The sequence below is a fragment of the Mesoplodon bidens genome (assembly GCF_964165515.1).
Source record: "Mesoplodon bidens genome assembly, chromosome: 13".
Taxonomy (NCBI): Eukaryota; Metazoa; Chordata; class Mammalia; order Artiodactyla; family Ziphiidae; genus Mesoplodon; species Mesoplodon bidens.
Genome location: NC_138169.1, coordinates 12,740,408 through 12,756,222, shown reverse-complemented (window position 1 = coordinate 12,756,222; position 15,815 = coordinate 12,740,408). Strand labels below are relative to the sequence as shown.

Genomic DNA, 15,815 nt, shown 5'->3' with positions numbered 1-15,815 from the left:
ATCTCTGGAAGGTGTGGTTCCCAGCTGGGGGCGATTTTGTGCCCCGTTTTGGCAGTGTCTGCAGACATTTTTGGATGCCACAATTGGGGCGGGGGGGGTGTTCGCTGCAAGCGTCTAGTGGGTCGAGGCCAGGAATGCTCATGAACATTCTACAATGCACGGGACAGCACCCACAAAAAATTATCTGGTCTAAAATGTCAGCAAGTATGAGACCGAGAAATCCTGATCTAGAAGGGTTCCTAAACTTTTAACAAGGTTGCCTTTGTGGAGGAGAACTCACGACGTGGATAGGAAGGAATTTTAACTTTTCTCTATATAGTGTTTGTACAGTTCAAGTTTTTCTAACTGTTCATGCATTACTTCAGTTAAAGCAGAAAAAAAACTTTTGATAAGAACCTCCATGCTAATCATAGTGCTCATTTTGTGGGGCATGAATCCCTTCCAGAATCTGGAGGAAGCCAGGAACCCTCTCTCTTTAAAAAAAAAAAAAAAAAAAAAAAAAAAAAAAAAGCCCCTTTCACAAAGGTGGCACAATCAAGATCACCTGAAACACATTCATGTTTAAGAGTTGGAAAAAGGCAGCAGGTTTTAATGACTTAAATTGGGCTCAAAGGCAGCGTCTATGGCTTCTCAATAGGGAGTAATTCTGTAATTGCTAAGCTGTTTCCAGAAGAAGTGGCTTATTCAACATAATATGTAGTAATATTCAAATAACATTAGTAGCTATAAGATTTCTCAGAGTTTCTGGTTCTGTGCTCTGCCTATCTCTAAGGTTAGATATAAACTTTTTGTGTGTGTGTGTGTATGTGTGTGTTATAAGCGTTCTCATTTAATGTGTTAATTCTTATATATGAAAATTCATATTGGCGTCATGCGTGCTTCTGTAAGAAGCGGGTCATCATTGAAGAAGTCTGACATGTAAAAATTAAATTTGTTGGGCATCCCTGGTGGCGCAGTGGTTGAGAGTCCGCCTGCCGATGCAGGGGACACGGGTTCGTGCCCCGGTCTGGGAAGATCCCACATGCCGCGGAGCGGCTGGGCCCGTGAGCCATGGCCGCTGAGCCTGCGCGTCCGGAGCCTGTGCTCTGCAATGGGAGAGGCCACAACAGTGAGAGGCCCGCGTACCGAGAAAAAAAAAAAATTAAATTTGTCAGTGGCTTGGGAAGGTGACTTAGCACCTGGTAAGTTGTTCAGGCCAGTCCAGATCTGCACAGTAGTTATCCCCACAAAAGTAAACTTGTAGGCTGAGGCAAGACCAGCTTTGGGGGTAAAGAGAAACAGGAATGTGGATTATTAGGACAAAGGCACATTTGGGGCCTCACAAATCCTCCCCACTGAATATGGCATTGTATTCAGGAGTCAGAACAATCCTGGGAGGTAGGTATTGTCAGTCTCATTTTACAAACGAGGAAATGCAGGTTTTCTGTAATTTGCCCAGGGTTACCCAGCTGCAAGTTCTTGGGATTGAATTTGGATTCAGATCTGTTGGACTTTAAATTTCACCAGGTAGGAGTTCCCAAAACTTGACTTGCTGTAACAATCACATTAAGCCTTATTAAAATATAGTTTCTGGCCCTTCCCAGCCCTGCTGCATCAGTTTCCAGAGGAGGGGCCCAGAAACCTGGTGATTGGGATGATTAGGTGAGTTTGAGACATTGTTCTCAGCTGTACAGCTTATTTTGGTTTGAGTTCTTGATTCCCTAGTCTTTCTAGTCCTAACATTCCTGAGGCACAGGCATTGATACCAAATATAGTGGAGCCCTAACTGAAGTATCCTGAAAATGGAAGCGGCCTGCCTGCTGGAGGATCCAAGGGACTTAAGAATCTGTTCCATTTATAGTTAGAAAAAGCCTGCCCTGGAGTATATGCCCTTGATCCCTTATACTCCCTTTGGAATCACCACATTAGGTTCTGCTAGGCTCTAAGCTATCGTGAGGAGCATCCAACTTTGGGGCACCGCTAGTGGTTTTGTTTGTTTGTTTGTTTTTTGTACTTAGCAATCATCAGTAACACTGCTATAAATAAAAAATAAAGTAATAATAATTCATGGCGTGCTTACTTGTTTGTCTCCTGGGTATTGTCTTGTCAGGGTTTAGAGACATTGTCTTCTTCAGTTCTCCCAATGGCCCTCTCCAGTGGACAGCATTAGTCCCATATGACAGATGAGGTTTAGGAAAGTAATTGTTTTAAGGGACCCACCCAGTATCTTCAGTCTGAGAAATGATGGCAGCCTTTATAGAAAAGGTATTTCAGGGGTTGTAAGTCCCAAAGCCCACAGAGGGCAGGGAGGAAATGCAAATGAGTGAAGTAGGCTACATGTTACTCATTTGATCCTTCTTTTCCTAGTTCGTCAGGTGTTGTGTCTTCAGATTCCAGCCATACTTTTGTAATAATTTGTTTCATAACGGCTACCGTTCTTTTTGTCACATTAAGTAGTAAACATAACGGTGTAGATATTGTCTTCACAATACCCCTAAAGAAAAATACTTAACCGTTTTTTCTTGAAGCACAGCCCTCCTCTTGGTCTTGTTTCCCCCCTTTTTAAAAATTAAAAAAAAAAGGCAACCTCTCTATTGAAGTGTACCAACCATAAATGTACATCTTGATGTATTTCCAAGAGTGTACACATCAATGTAAACATCACCCAGGTTACAGAACAACATTACCAGCTTTTCAGAACCCTTATGTGTGCCATTCCACCCAAGGGTAACCACTCACCTGACTTCTAACGTCTTATTTATTTATTTATTTTTTAAAAATTGGGCGGTCTCAATTATCCTTTATTTGTAGTTCACCTTGAATTACTCTGGTAACCTATTGAAGTTTTTTTTTTTTTCCTCTCCAATTCACGCTGTCTTGGCGCACGTACGTGTCACCGGCTCTTTTTTTTTAAATTTTATTTATTTATTTATGGCTGTGTTGGGTCTTCGTTTCTGTGCGAGGGCTTTCTCTAGTTGTGGCAAGTGGGGGCCACTCCTCATCGCGGTGCGCGGGCCTCTCACTATTGCGGCCTCTCTTGTTGCGGAGCACAGGCTCCAGACGCGCAGGCTCAGTAATTGTGGCTCACGGGGCCAGCTGCTCCGTGGCATGTGGGATCTTCTCAGACCAGGGCTCGAACCCGTGTATCCTGCGTTGGCAGGCGGACTCTCAACCACTGCGCCACCAGGGAAGCCCCTAATGTCTTATTTTAATTTTATCTGATTTTGAACTATATAAGTAGAATCATACAACACATACTTTTGGGTTCTTGTACACAGCATTATGTATGAGATTTATCCCTATAAATATACCACATCTTACTAATTCTGTTGATGGGCATTATTGATAACTAGTTTGTTAATAGCCAGTTTGGGGCTGTCAGGAATAGTGCTGCTGTGAACATTTTGTACATCTTTTGGAACATATGTACACACTCTTCTTGGGTATTTGCTTAGGAGTGGAATTGCAGGGTTACAGGATATGTGTATGTTCAGCCTTAGTAGATAATGACCATTTTCCAAAGTGGTTGTGCTGTTTTTTTCACCTTTCATAGTAACTGGAGTATGTGGAATATAGTGTTTCACTTTCTTCTTTGCCATAAATATACCACCACCCAACTGAGACGACATATGGCGACTGAACGTGACCCTAGCATGGATGAGATGATAGTGACGAATTGGAAAATGTTAAGCTGTGGCTGGGCTAAAAGCGAGAACCTCTGCCCAGGTCAGCTCCTTGTTGCCGTGTAAGAATGTGGTCCTGGTGTTGCAGAGTCTTTAGGGTTTTTTCCCCCCAAATTGCGATTATGTATTTTTATGTGGGCTCTATCAGTTTTTGCTACAAAAAACCCCCAAAACTTTGGCTTAAGACAACCAAGATTTATTTAGCTCACCATCTTGCAGAGTGACAGTTGAGCTGGGCATGAGTGGGCTCATGTACCCGTCTGAGGTTAACTCCTGTCGGCGAGGCAGCTCCACTTCTGGTTGTGTGTGTGTGTGTGTCTGGATTACGTGTCTCATCTTCCAGCACGTTAGCCCTGGGTGGACCTTACCAGAGTTACGAGAGCAGCAAAAAGGCAAGTCCCAACCCCCAAGTGCTTTTGAAGTCTCTGCCTAGGTCATGTTTGTTATTGTCTCATTGACCAACGCAATTCATATGGCCTCACCCAGAGTCAGATACCCAAATGCTTGAACACAGAGAGGCATGAACAAATTAGGGGACTAGTTAATATAACTATCTACCACAAAAACTCTTCCCACTTTTAGTTTTTGTGAACATATGTACACGATAGAAAACGACACCTCTCCTTCGACTATATTTGCCTTGGGCCATGAGTTTGTGATCTTTGCCTTATGTCTTCCCAAGAATCCTTTGATCTGTGGGTGACTCCTGAAAAGGAAAATTTAGTTCCATCTTGGACTCCCCAGAAACTCTGACAGGCTCATCCAGTTGACATGAAAGGGAAATAAAAAGCCGGTACCACCCCCTAACACCCCCCCTCCCCTTTTCCCCCACCTTTGGAGCACTCTGTTACACCAGCACATCCTGTTGTGTTTTTGGTGCAGTCTCCGTCACTTCAGTTTTCAGTATCATCACTAGAGCAAGAACAACTAGTACGTTAGCACTCAGCAGTGAAATTGCCTCTTGATGGGAGCGTGAACAGCATCGCCTTACAGTGTCACATGGCCGGTACAGGCAAGACCTTTGATGGACAAGCCCAGCTGAAACGAAAACTTAGAAATGACTCCCACTGAGCCTCGTCTTCTCTTGTGAAGCTTTTGGTCATAGTGCTTAGAAACCATCTGTTTCAGATGGTGAGTTAGGGACACCTAAATTGTCTTCTTGGTATATGGTTGAGTTAGTGAAAGAAATGATACAGCCCTGCATAGAATTTTAGAGGCAGTAGGCACTTTGTCTTGTTTGTCTTTTTTCCCTTTCTCAGTAAATTCAGGCTTCTCACAGATAGTGGAGTATAATTGCAAGTATGCTGCTGCTTTCTTCACTGTGGTGGTTATGAAATCCAGTTGCTCGGTCCCATCTCTATTTAGGTGATGTGTCAGGACTCTGGGCTGCAAGCAGTCAGCACCCAACTCATACTGGCTTAAAAAAAACCAAACAGGAATCTGTTGATTCATGTAACTGAAAATTCCAGCTGTGGTCCTTGTTCTGGGTGGTTTTATGATGTAACTAGAAGTCTCTCCATCTCTCTTTTTTTTTGTCCTCCCCCCACCCCAGTTTTACTGAGATGTAATTGACATAGAACACTGACAGGTACAGCACAGTGACTTGACATATGTATATGTTACAAAATGATTACCACAGTAAGTTTAGTGAACATCAGTTACCTCAGTAGTTACAAATGTTTTTTTCTCTGTAGAAATCTCTTCATCTCTCAGTCCTGCTTTCCTTTTGTTGGCTTTATTCATAGAATTGGCTTTATCCCAATTTGGGATAAAATGGCTGCCAGCAACTCCAGTCTTATATTCTGTCAGGTTAGCAACCCAGGGGAAAGAGAGCATCTGTTTTATGCAGCAGAAGTTATGAACTTAAATTCACATTGATCAGACTGGGTCATGGAGCCATCCTCAAACCAGTCACTGACGCAAATTGGCCAGGCTCATATCCACTGCCCACTCCTGAAGATAAGTGTGGGGTCAGCCCCACCTAAGCCATGTTGACCAAGAGTGGGGTGGTTTCCTAAAAGAAAAGAGGGGATGGATGTTGGGCAGAAACAACAGATGACCACTTTAAGTGGGTAACTGTTTGAAGCGGCACTAACTGTAGCAACGTAGGTGATTTCTGTTCATCCAACATATTTATGGATCAGCTGGGTGCCAGGGAATCAGTAGTAAGCAGAATGGACACAGTCCCTGACCTCAGAAGCCTAGTCTTGCTTCTTTTAACTGAAAGGGTAACATTAATGGAGCAGGATGGCTCTGGTTACAAGTCCAGGCTAGGAATCGGGCGGACCTGAGTTCAGATGCGGTCTCTGCTGCTGACTTGTTGTCTGACCTTGGGCAGGTCACTTACCCTGCCTTATCAAATGAGGACCAGGCTCGTATGATCTTGTGTAGAGGCTGGGACATTCTTAGCACCAAGCTGGCTTACAATAAGTAGACAGTAAATTAAAACTGGTGCTATTATTATCATTAGTATTGCAGAAAAGTTCATTATACTATCTCACTTCCTCTTTGCTAAAGCTTATCCCTGGTGAGCCTCTTGCTTCAAGCCGCCCCCTGGAATCCCTGGAGGGCAGTGTCTCTTGTCTTCCTCTTGTAACCCCACCTATGGTACTCAGTGCAGTGGGGGCCCAGTCGGCATGTGTGGAATTGAAATAACATGGGCAGAGCTGCTGCTTCCAACAGCAGCCTCATAAGGAGGCTCTGTGATGGTTAGAACCCCTGTGAACATTGAGAGCGTTACGATTTGGGTTTTCAGGCCTGATGAAAGTTTTAATACTGTTGGCCAATATTTATTGCTCACTTTGTCAATATTTAATTTGTCAGAGCCTACATCTATGTTGTCAACAGGTCAATTTGATGACTTGACTTTCCTCTTTATTTATTTATTTATTTATTTATTTATTTTTTTTGCGGTACGTGGGCCTCTCACTGTTGTGGCCTCTCCCGTTGCAGAGCACAGGCTCCGGGCGCGCAGGCTCAGTGGCCATGGCTCACGGTCCCAGCTGCTCTGCGCCATGTGGGATCTTCCCGGACCGGGGCACAAACCCGTGTCCCCTGCATCGGCAGGCGGACTCTCAACCACTGCTCCACCAGGGAAGCCCTCCTCTTTTCTTTAAAGTTAGAAACAAGTAAGGAAACTGACTAATACAAAATGAGAAGGCAACCGAGTCAAATGTGAACTCATGCATTGGCTTACCTAGAGTGACTTTCCTTCCGCTTTCTGTCCTTTGCCTTCCTTTTAAGGCTTAACTTGATTCTTGTTCCTATGTTAACTCTCCCCTGATCCCTCCAGCCCAAGGTTCTCTGCCTTTTCCTTTACTCCAACTAAAACGTTCTCTTGTCAGTGCCATGTATTTTTTTTCCTGTTACGAGTGAGCACATGTCTACTTGGGCACGTTTTATAATGGTCTCTGTGTACACTAGAACAACTTGTAACTTAGGACGTCTGTTTGTTGAAAGGTTCTGGTGCTTGAAGCAGCCTGGGCTCCATTCATTCACTCCTCAAGTACTCATTAGGCGGCTTCTTGGTACCAGGTACTCTTCTAGGCACTGAGGCTACAGCAGTGAACAAGTCAGAAAAAATTCATGCTCTTAGAAAGCCCACATCCTGGGCAAGAGGGAGATGGACAATGAACAAATAATTGTCAGGTAATAGATGCCCTGGAGAAGAATAAAGCAGGTGGAAGGGGTAGTGTGTGTATGTGTTGGGGGTAGTGCTGTCCAAGAGGGCCTTCCTGGGAAGGTCATGCTTATGGAAGGGGTGAGGGAGCAAGTGTGCAGAGATTCGGGGGAGGGCATTCTAGGCAGAGATCGGCAAGTGCAGAGGTTCTGTGGTGGCCAGGGCCAGCTGGCCTCGTGGGCCCGTGTGACCTGTGCAGTCACATAGGGCCTCAGGCTTAGAAGCACCCTGTGCTTGGTTTAATGCTCTGTTGTTGCCATCTTGACATTCTTAATATTAAACAAGGGGCCCTGCATTTCCAGTTTCCACTGGGCTCTACAAATGATGTAGCCAATTCTGATGGTACGAATGTGCTTCGAGTATTTGGGACCCTCGACGTGAAGCTCTTTCCGCAAACAACCCGTACCGGCACAGGCCCCCCTGGGACCGGAAGCTTTTGATAAGGGAACTCCCCCTCCCCCTCCCCTCCTGACTTCTTTCTGGAGAGAAAAACTGTATCCCAGTTTAGACTAAAAGGGGGCTTAGAAAGCAGAGGTCGTGCGTCCTCTGCCTCCCTAGCTTTCTCCACTGCCCAGCCTCCTGGGGTCGCCCCAGCCCGTGCTGCCCGATTGTTTAGATGGCTCTCTTGTGTCCACCCCTTGCCAGAGTGCCCAGGGGAATCATACCAGTAGGTGGTGGATGATAATCGCTCTTGAAGTTGGGAAGCCCATTAAAAAGAATCAGATCCCATGGACGTTTAATGTGCATCTACTGTATGCAGTGCAATGTGCCTGTTAGATCCTGTAGTGTTAAAGTTCAGCTATATCATCCACGTATGCTGTCAACAAAAATTTATTGAATACCTTTTGCTCTTTCTCATAGCGAGGCAAGGGATTAGGTTAAATGTTAAACAATAAGTTGGCCTTTTGTGGACTGCTTGGGAGCTTAACCACTCTTTACAGCATTGTTGCTTCGGAGAAATGATTTCCAGGTTCTAAATAGCTGGCTTCCTGATGAACTTGGGAATACCTTGGGGGGCTATCTCTATTGCCTTTTGTAGACTCCAGTTTTTATTCCATTTTATGGGACAGTGATTTAGCTCTATAAAAGATTTTAGCTCTTTGAGTGTTGATATCATTTCTTATACATTTGCTAACAGTACCTCCCTCCCCCCAGCACCTGGCATGGACCTGAATTCAGATAATGTTTTGAACATAAAACACCTTATCTTAAAAATGTATTGTTTTTCTTTGTGAAACTATCACATGGTTATTGTAAAAAATATTGAGGAAATTCAAAAGAATAGAAAGACGAAAACAAAAATCTCTTGTAATGTCATTGCTCAGTGGCTACAGCTGTTAACATTTTGGTGGACTTTTGTCATTGTTTTTCTTTTGTATAAATAAGAACATGTTTTGAGACACATTTGGGAATGTAAATGAATGGCTGTTTATCTTGACAGTGTTTCAGACCTTTTTTTCCCCTAATCAACTAATTTTATTTTTCTTAAAGAAAATGCGGGTGAAACTGGAACTCATCTATTCCTCCTGATTGAGATTGTGTGCGTCTATTCCTTAGCAGTATGTAGAAAGTTGAGATAAATTCATGTAGAAAACAGTCTCCTTTCAGTGACAGATTTAGCAGAAATGCTATATATCTATTGTTTGAACTCAGGTGCTTTTCTTAGTTTCTTAACACACCATCTAGAGAGATCTCTCCTGTTGTTTGCCCTGGAGATTACCCTGGGAACAAACCTTAAGTCAGTTTCTTCACTTTTTACTGATTTGGCTCTTAGTAATTATTCCTTCTTCTACTAAACAAGAGAAGACAGATTAAATGTCTAACAGTAAGGCACAAAACCAGTCCATTTACAGACTTAGTCTTACATTAGCACATAAGAGTACAAATCAGCCTCCCTGGGGATGGATCTGTTTGCAATTTCTCTTAGCGTTTTTGGAGTAAGTCCAGTAGACTTTGGGAAAATCTAGTATTCACTGACTTTGAATTAACAAAGTAACATGATCCCTTTGTGGTGGCTTTTTTTTTTTTTGGCTTGATTGGGAAAGGATTGATTTTTACATCTTTTGGTAAGTTAGGGTTGTGGTTCTCAACTTTTGGTTTGTATGAGGATTCCTGAGGAAGAGTTGCTTGAGCCCCATCTCTGGGAATTTGGGACATTAGGTCTGAGTGAGACCCTGGGTTTTTGGTTTAAACACACACACACACACACACACACACACACACACCCACACACACACACACACGATTTTGATGTATAATATAGGACAAGAGTCACCAATACTGGAGAGAGAATCAATATCTCAACCATTAAAAAAAAATTAAAACCCAAGTTGTATGTTGTCTAAAGGGTATCCTTCTTTAAATTTGAAGGAATGTTAATACTTTAAATTTACTGGTCTTCTGTAGCATAAATTTGTCCATTCTAAATTATTCTCTAAACATTGTAGTCATACATTTTTATAGTACGACCACGTTTCCTATATTTCAAGTGTCTCTTTTCTTCTTGGAATATATTAGTTTCTGAACCGCCAACTTGTCCATTTCCATATTTAAGTTAGTATAGATATAGTTGGTTAATGTGGCCCATAACTTTTAGGGTGGCTGTATGCTTCAAAATAGCCTAGATGGAAGTCTGATAGAACCTTTTATTTTTTTTTATTTTTAATTATTTTCTATTTAGAGACTGCAGTTAAATTCTTTTTATTAACATCTTGGGCTTCCCTGGTGGCGCAGTGGTTGAGAGTCCGCCTGTCGATGCAGGGGACACGGGTTCGTGCCCCGGTCCGGGAAGATCCCACATGCCACGGAGCGGCTGGGCCCGTGAGCCACGGCCGCTGAGCCTGCGCGTCCGGAGCCTGTGCTCCGCAACGGGAGAGGCCACAACAGTGAGAGGCCCGCGTACCGCAAAAAAAAAAACATCTTTATTGGAGTATAATTGCTAAAAATAGGGAACACTTCAGAAATTTGCATGTCATCCTTGTGCAGGGGCCATGCTAATCTTCTCTGTATTGTTCCGATTTTAGTATATGTGCTGCTGAAGCGAGCACTGATAGCACCTTTTAGATGGCAGGGTATTTCTCTGCACACTAGTAGCAAGTAGTAGTTTTTTGTTTTTTTTTTTTACTTTGTGAACCAGGGTAGTACCAAATGAGAGTGCTTAGGACCTTCTGCTATTAAGGTATATGTGGTTACTGGGGTGCAGCCTCTGTCCAGGATGTGGCTCCACATCCTTGTCCAATTATGCTGTACCTATAAAAGAATTGGATTTTTAACCACAGGATCAAGCATGCTCGTAACTCTCAATCTTTTGTAAGGTGTTCCCCAAGTGATATGTTACTGATAATAAGAGAGAGAAGTTTATGAGTGATTTACTTAACCCTGAAGCTGCTCTAGTTTTTTGTTTTTGGTATAATAACATCACTCTAACTTACCTGCATTCCACTGTTGCTTCCTTAGTAGAAAGGGAAGTTAGGTTACCTAGACTAATGTCTCTGGAGTTGTGCGTAAGAGCCCTTGTGAATGTGCTGAACACAGGACTGTTTGGGAATAAAGATTAGATTTTCCGTGAAACAGACTCTGAGATAGAGATTTGCATGCAGGTGGTTTCATGGGTTGGCCTTTCTGAGGGGTCCCACATACAGGTCTTTATACTTTATACTCAGCTGTTGAGTAGTCATTGGATGCACACTGCCCTCGAGGAGGGAGTGTAACCTGGAATGAGGCAGCTTGGCCAAGGGCAGTGCCTGGGAAGGGACACAGCTATAAGCCAGTGACAGGCAGTATTGTGGGCATCTGGGGGGAAAGTGTCATGGATCCAGAGGGGAAATCTGAGTGACCCGCCACAGCCTCCACTACAAGAGCCAGTGATAGAATGTCTTGCTAGAAGGATTCTAAGGATGCAACATGAAACTTCAGCATTTGGTCTCCTGACCTTGTGGGTCTACATATTTCTTAAGATGTGGAGATGTGGACCTTCCTTTAGTATGTTGGTTTCTTTTTTTTTTCCCTGCCATTCCCAGCCAGTGGTAGCAACAGGGAAGCTCATTTACATAAGAGTCTGGGACTTGATCTGTTTGGGATTGACCATCATTTTGTACTTTAGATGCAATTCTAAGAGCACAGTGATTTTTTTTCCCACTCTTCACACCTTTTATTTTATTATTTTAAACATTTATTGGAGTATAATTGCTTTACATTGTTGTGTTAGTTGCTGCTGTATAACAGAGTGAATCAGCTATATGTATACATATATCCCCATATCCCCTCCCTTTTGGGTCTCCCTCCCACCCCTCTAGGTGGTCACAAAGCACTGAGCTGATCTCTCTGTGCTATGCGGCTGCTTCCCACTAGCTGTCTGTTTTACACTTGGTAGTGTATATGAGTCCATGCCACTCTCTCACTTCGTCCCAGCTTACCCTTCCCCCTCCCCATGTCCTTAAGTCCACTCTCTACGTCTGCTTCTTTATTCCTGTCCTGCCCCTAAGTTCTTCAGAACCTTTTTTTTTTTTTTTTACATTTCATATATATGTGTTAGCATGCGGTATTTGTTTTTCTCTTTCTCTTACTTCACTCTGTATGACAGACTCTAGGTCCATCCACCTCACTACAAATAACTCAATTTCGTTTCTTTTTATGGCCGAGTAATATTCCATTGTATATATGTGCCATATCTTCTTTATCCATTCATCTGTCAGTGGACACTTAGGTTGCTTTCATGTCCTGGCTGTTGTAAATAGAGCTGCAGTGAACATTGTGGTACATGACTCTTTTTGAATTATGGTTTTCTCAGGATGTATGCCCAGTAGTGGGATTGCTGGGTCATATGGTAGTTCTATTTTTAGTTTTTGAAGGAACCTCCATACTGTTCTCTATAGTGGCTGTATCCATTTACATTCCCACCAACAGTGTAGGAGAGTTCCCTTTTCTAAGAGCACAGTGATTTAAAAAAAAAGTTTGGCTTTGTGATGTTGGTGTTTACATAATTATCATTCAGTGCTTGGAAGCAGTTGTTGCTCTCCAGAACTTATAAATGATCAGGAACAGTAACCCCGTGTGTTAGCAGTGAGACCAGCATGGAGTCTCTGACTGTTTATTGGCATGGGAGCCCTCATACCCCGGACTGGCTACCTCCTTTTCATCCTCTGTACACCAGAGCAGATCCGTCTGTAGTTATTACTGTAGTATAACCTTTTAAAATTGATGATTCTGTTTTAAAAGCCCTCTTGGAAAAGCCCTTGTTGTGTGGATACTTTCAGTATTCATACTTCTGAATGACAGCTTCTGCTGTACCATTCCCTTTCCACTGTCATCGACTATCATGTGCTTATCTCGTGACAAGGGGAGACAACTTTCTGTGTAAACACCAAGCTGACGTGGGGGCTACGTGGAATGTGGACCTAATCAAAAGTATGTATTGAAGGAAAAAAAGGGACCTGGAATGCCACTCAAGGACAGAAAATAGTACTATTAACAATCAATTATTGCATGCTTAGCCTGGATACTTGTGCCAGGCCCTTTCCATGTATTATTTCATTTTATTCTCATAACTGCCCTATGAATAACATATTAGGTGTGTTAATATCTGTTTCATAGATGAGGAAGCTAAGAATCAGCTGCATTTAGCCTGGTCTCGTGGCTAGTCGGATGGCAGAACTGGGATGATCAGTTGGAATCTGTGCTCTAACCCTCCGTGCTCTGCTGCATCCCAGAGGTCGTGGGGGCTGGCCTGAAGGCGGATGGTGGCAGAGGTTGGAGTGTGCTGAGGCAGAGGCGGTGTTTTCTAGGATGAGAGTAGAGAACTGGCCAACTGAACAGGCAAAAGGGAGAAGGCACCTGCCACCAGAATTGTGACTTTTCTGCACCAGCAAAACTAAAAACAGAGATGACTTCTCATGCTTCATCGCAGTAGTGTCAAGTACAGACATCAGTTCATAGGGAGTCCCGAAGGGACTGATTGAAGAAAGCAATGCCTCTGGCAGCGGTGAGAAAAAAAAAAAAAAAAAGCTAATTATGAGTTCAGTTTGCATGAGTGCAGACTTTTCTTTGCCTTTATTCTGCTTGTATGAGGACAGGGAACATTTTTCTCTTGTTTCTTAACTGAGTGGATGAGGTAGACTTCTCCACTTCACCATAGTCAAAAAAATCCAAAAGAGAAAGCAGAAGGAAGCCCAGAGCTGTGAATGATAGTCTTGTACTGTGTGCAGCTTTCCTCGATTCCCTCCATAGTTACGATAAGGAGTCTCAAGTTGGATCTGGGCATAGAGAAGGTGATGCCTCTCTTTCTTGATGAGTAAAGCTGATTAGCTGTAGGAGGGGACCTAGCATGACACTAGACAAATGACTTTCCATTATTTTTTAGGCAAGGACCGCTTTGTCTTCCCGTTACACTTGCAGACTTCTTCCTGTTGTTTTCTGTACAGCCAACACTGCTGTCCTGATGTAACATCCCGTTCCTTCTCTGCCCGCCGAGAACTGTCAACTCTTCCTCTTCTTTCCTCTAGAGACTCTTCTTGGCCGTCGGGCTTAGCCTTGCGCTGTTTTTGCAGTTGAATACATTACCTCCTTATGCCCTGGATTATGTTTTAGCCCTGAGACTCCTAGGTGAATGGAAACATGATTCCAGAAAAATCTTCACCCTGAATCGTGGTAGGCTTTGAGTCAGTGCTCACACTCCCTTAAAAATGCTGAGATTCTTTTCATGCAGCCTTGCAATATACAACTGTTGTATTTGAGTGGTGAATTAATAGTTTGCTTGCAACCAGTAAGTCACCGATGTCAGCCAAAGCTTATTAAAAGTGAATTTCATTAAGCAAGTTTTCTTGGGATGCAGAGCTCTGCTTTCCCCAGCTTTATGGGAGCATGCACCAAAGTGAGCTTTGGCAGGTGGATTCGGTAACAGGCAGAGGGATACATGTGCACACTTGGCCTTTTTTCTGTTTCACCCTCGTATTTCTTTGTGCTACCAGGATCGTCATGACAGCCTTATCTCTCAAATAAAGCCTGTTACCTCATCCCTAATTGCTTATCCAAAGGCAGGCGAGCTCTAATTTCTCCACATTAATAAATGACACCGAAGAAGAACTGCTCTGTTTGCACTGGCTCACTCAGGTTAAGCAGCACAAGCCCCCGGGTGCATTAGGAAACCTTGTGCTTCTCCTGTGGCCACGGGGAGATGGACTCACCTTACCCAAGAGCAGCACTTCATCTGTTTACTTTTTGCTCACGTTCACAGCCCTGTCCCCCTCTTCCTGATGAAAACACCGCAGTGACCTAGGTCAGCATTTCTTCTCTGTGGGCACTCACCCCCCTCCAAGTTGGGGGCTAGTAGCAGTTGTCCTGGAAGGGACCAGTGGCCTCCCTGATTCCAAGGCTCTTTCTTTTTTTTTTTTTTTTTTTTTTTTTTTTTTTTTTTTTTTTTTTGCGGTACGCAGGCCTCTCACTGTTGTGGCCTCTCCCGTTGCGGGGCACAGGCTCCGGATGCGCAGGCTCAGCGGCCATGGCTCACGGGCCCAGCCGCTCCGCGGCATATGGGATCCTCCCAGACCGGGGCACGAACCCGTATCCCCTGCATCGGCAGGCGGACTCTCAACCACTGCGCCACCAGGGAGGCCCCAAGGCTCTTTCTTGACTGCCTACCACTCACCTTTCCTTAGAAGCTGAGAGGTTTTCCACAAACCTTTGCATTGATTCCTGTGGCACACCCCAGGTTGTGAGATGGCACCCCTGCTTTTTTTTTTTTTTTTTGCGGTACGCAGGCCTCTCACCACTGTGGCCTCCCCCGTTGCGGAGCACAGGCTCCGGACGCGCAGGCTCAATGGCCATGGCTCATGGGCCCAGCCGCTCCGCGGCACGTGGGATCTTCCCGGACCGGGGCACGAACCCGCGTCCCCTGCATCGGCAGGCGGACTCTCAACCACTGCGCCACCAGGGAAGCCCTCCTTTTTGAAACATTACGGGAAATGGTCTTGTGGAGTTTATAAGTGAATGTAAGGAGGGTAAGCTTGTGGGGTCGGAGAATTGAGAGTAGCTGTCAAGCTCTGAATTAGTTCTATGACGGTGCTCTGCGGAATAGTAAGAATGCTTTGCTCCTCCTGGGAATCAGCATCTTCTCTCTTGTCACCACTTAAGGCTATTGCTGGTCATTTAAAGGGCCTGTAAATATGAACATTTTCATATCTCAGAATCTTAAGCTTATTTCTTTTCTTTTTTCCTCCTCAGAATGAAATGGATGACGTGCCCTTCTTTGATATCCAACTGCCTTACGAGTTGGCAATCAATATATTTCAGTATCTGGACAGGAAAGAACTAGGAAGGTGTGCGCAGGTAAGCTGTCATTAATGGATGGTCAGGATTTACCTACATGTGTAATTCAAGTATGGGAAGCTCCTCCATAGCAGAAATTTACTTTACAGAGTGACAGACTTTAAAGAATTAATGAGTTGGATAGCAGCTTTACTTGAAGGAAAGCAACCTTG

General features: G+C 43.9%; 1 protein-coding gene across 1 annotated transcript in view; it reads left to right on the top strand.

Moving 5' to 3' along the window:
• Window positions 1-15,815, top strand: part of FBXW8 (F-box and WD repeat domain containing 8) — a 117,391-nt gene that overhangs the window by 544 nt on the left and 101,032 nt on the right. The window contains exon 2 of the mRNA XM_081252506.1: window positions 15,559-15,663. Coding sequence (XP_081108632.1) covers window positions 15,559-15,663 — 105 coding nt within the window. The remainder of the gene's footprint in view (window positions 1-15,558; window positions 15,664-15,815) is intronic.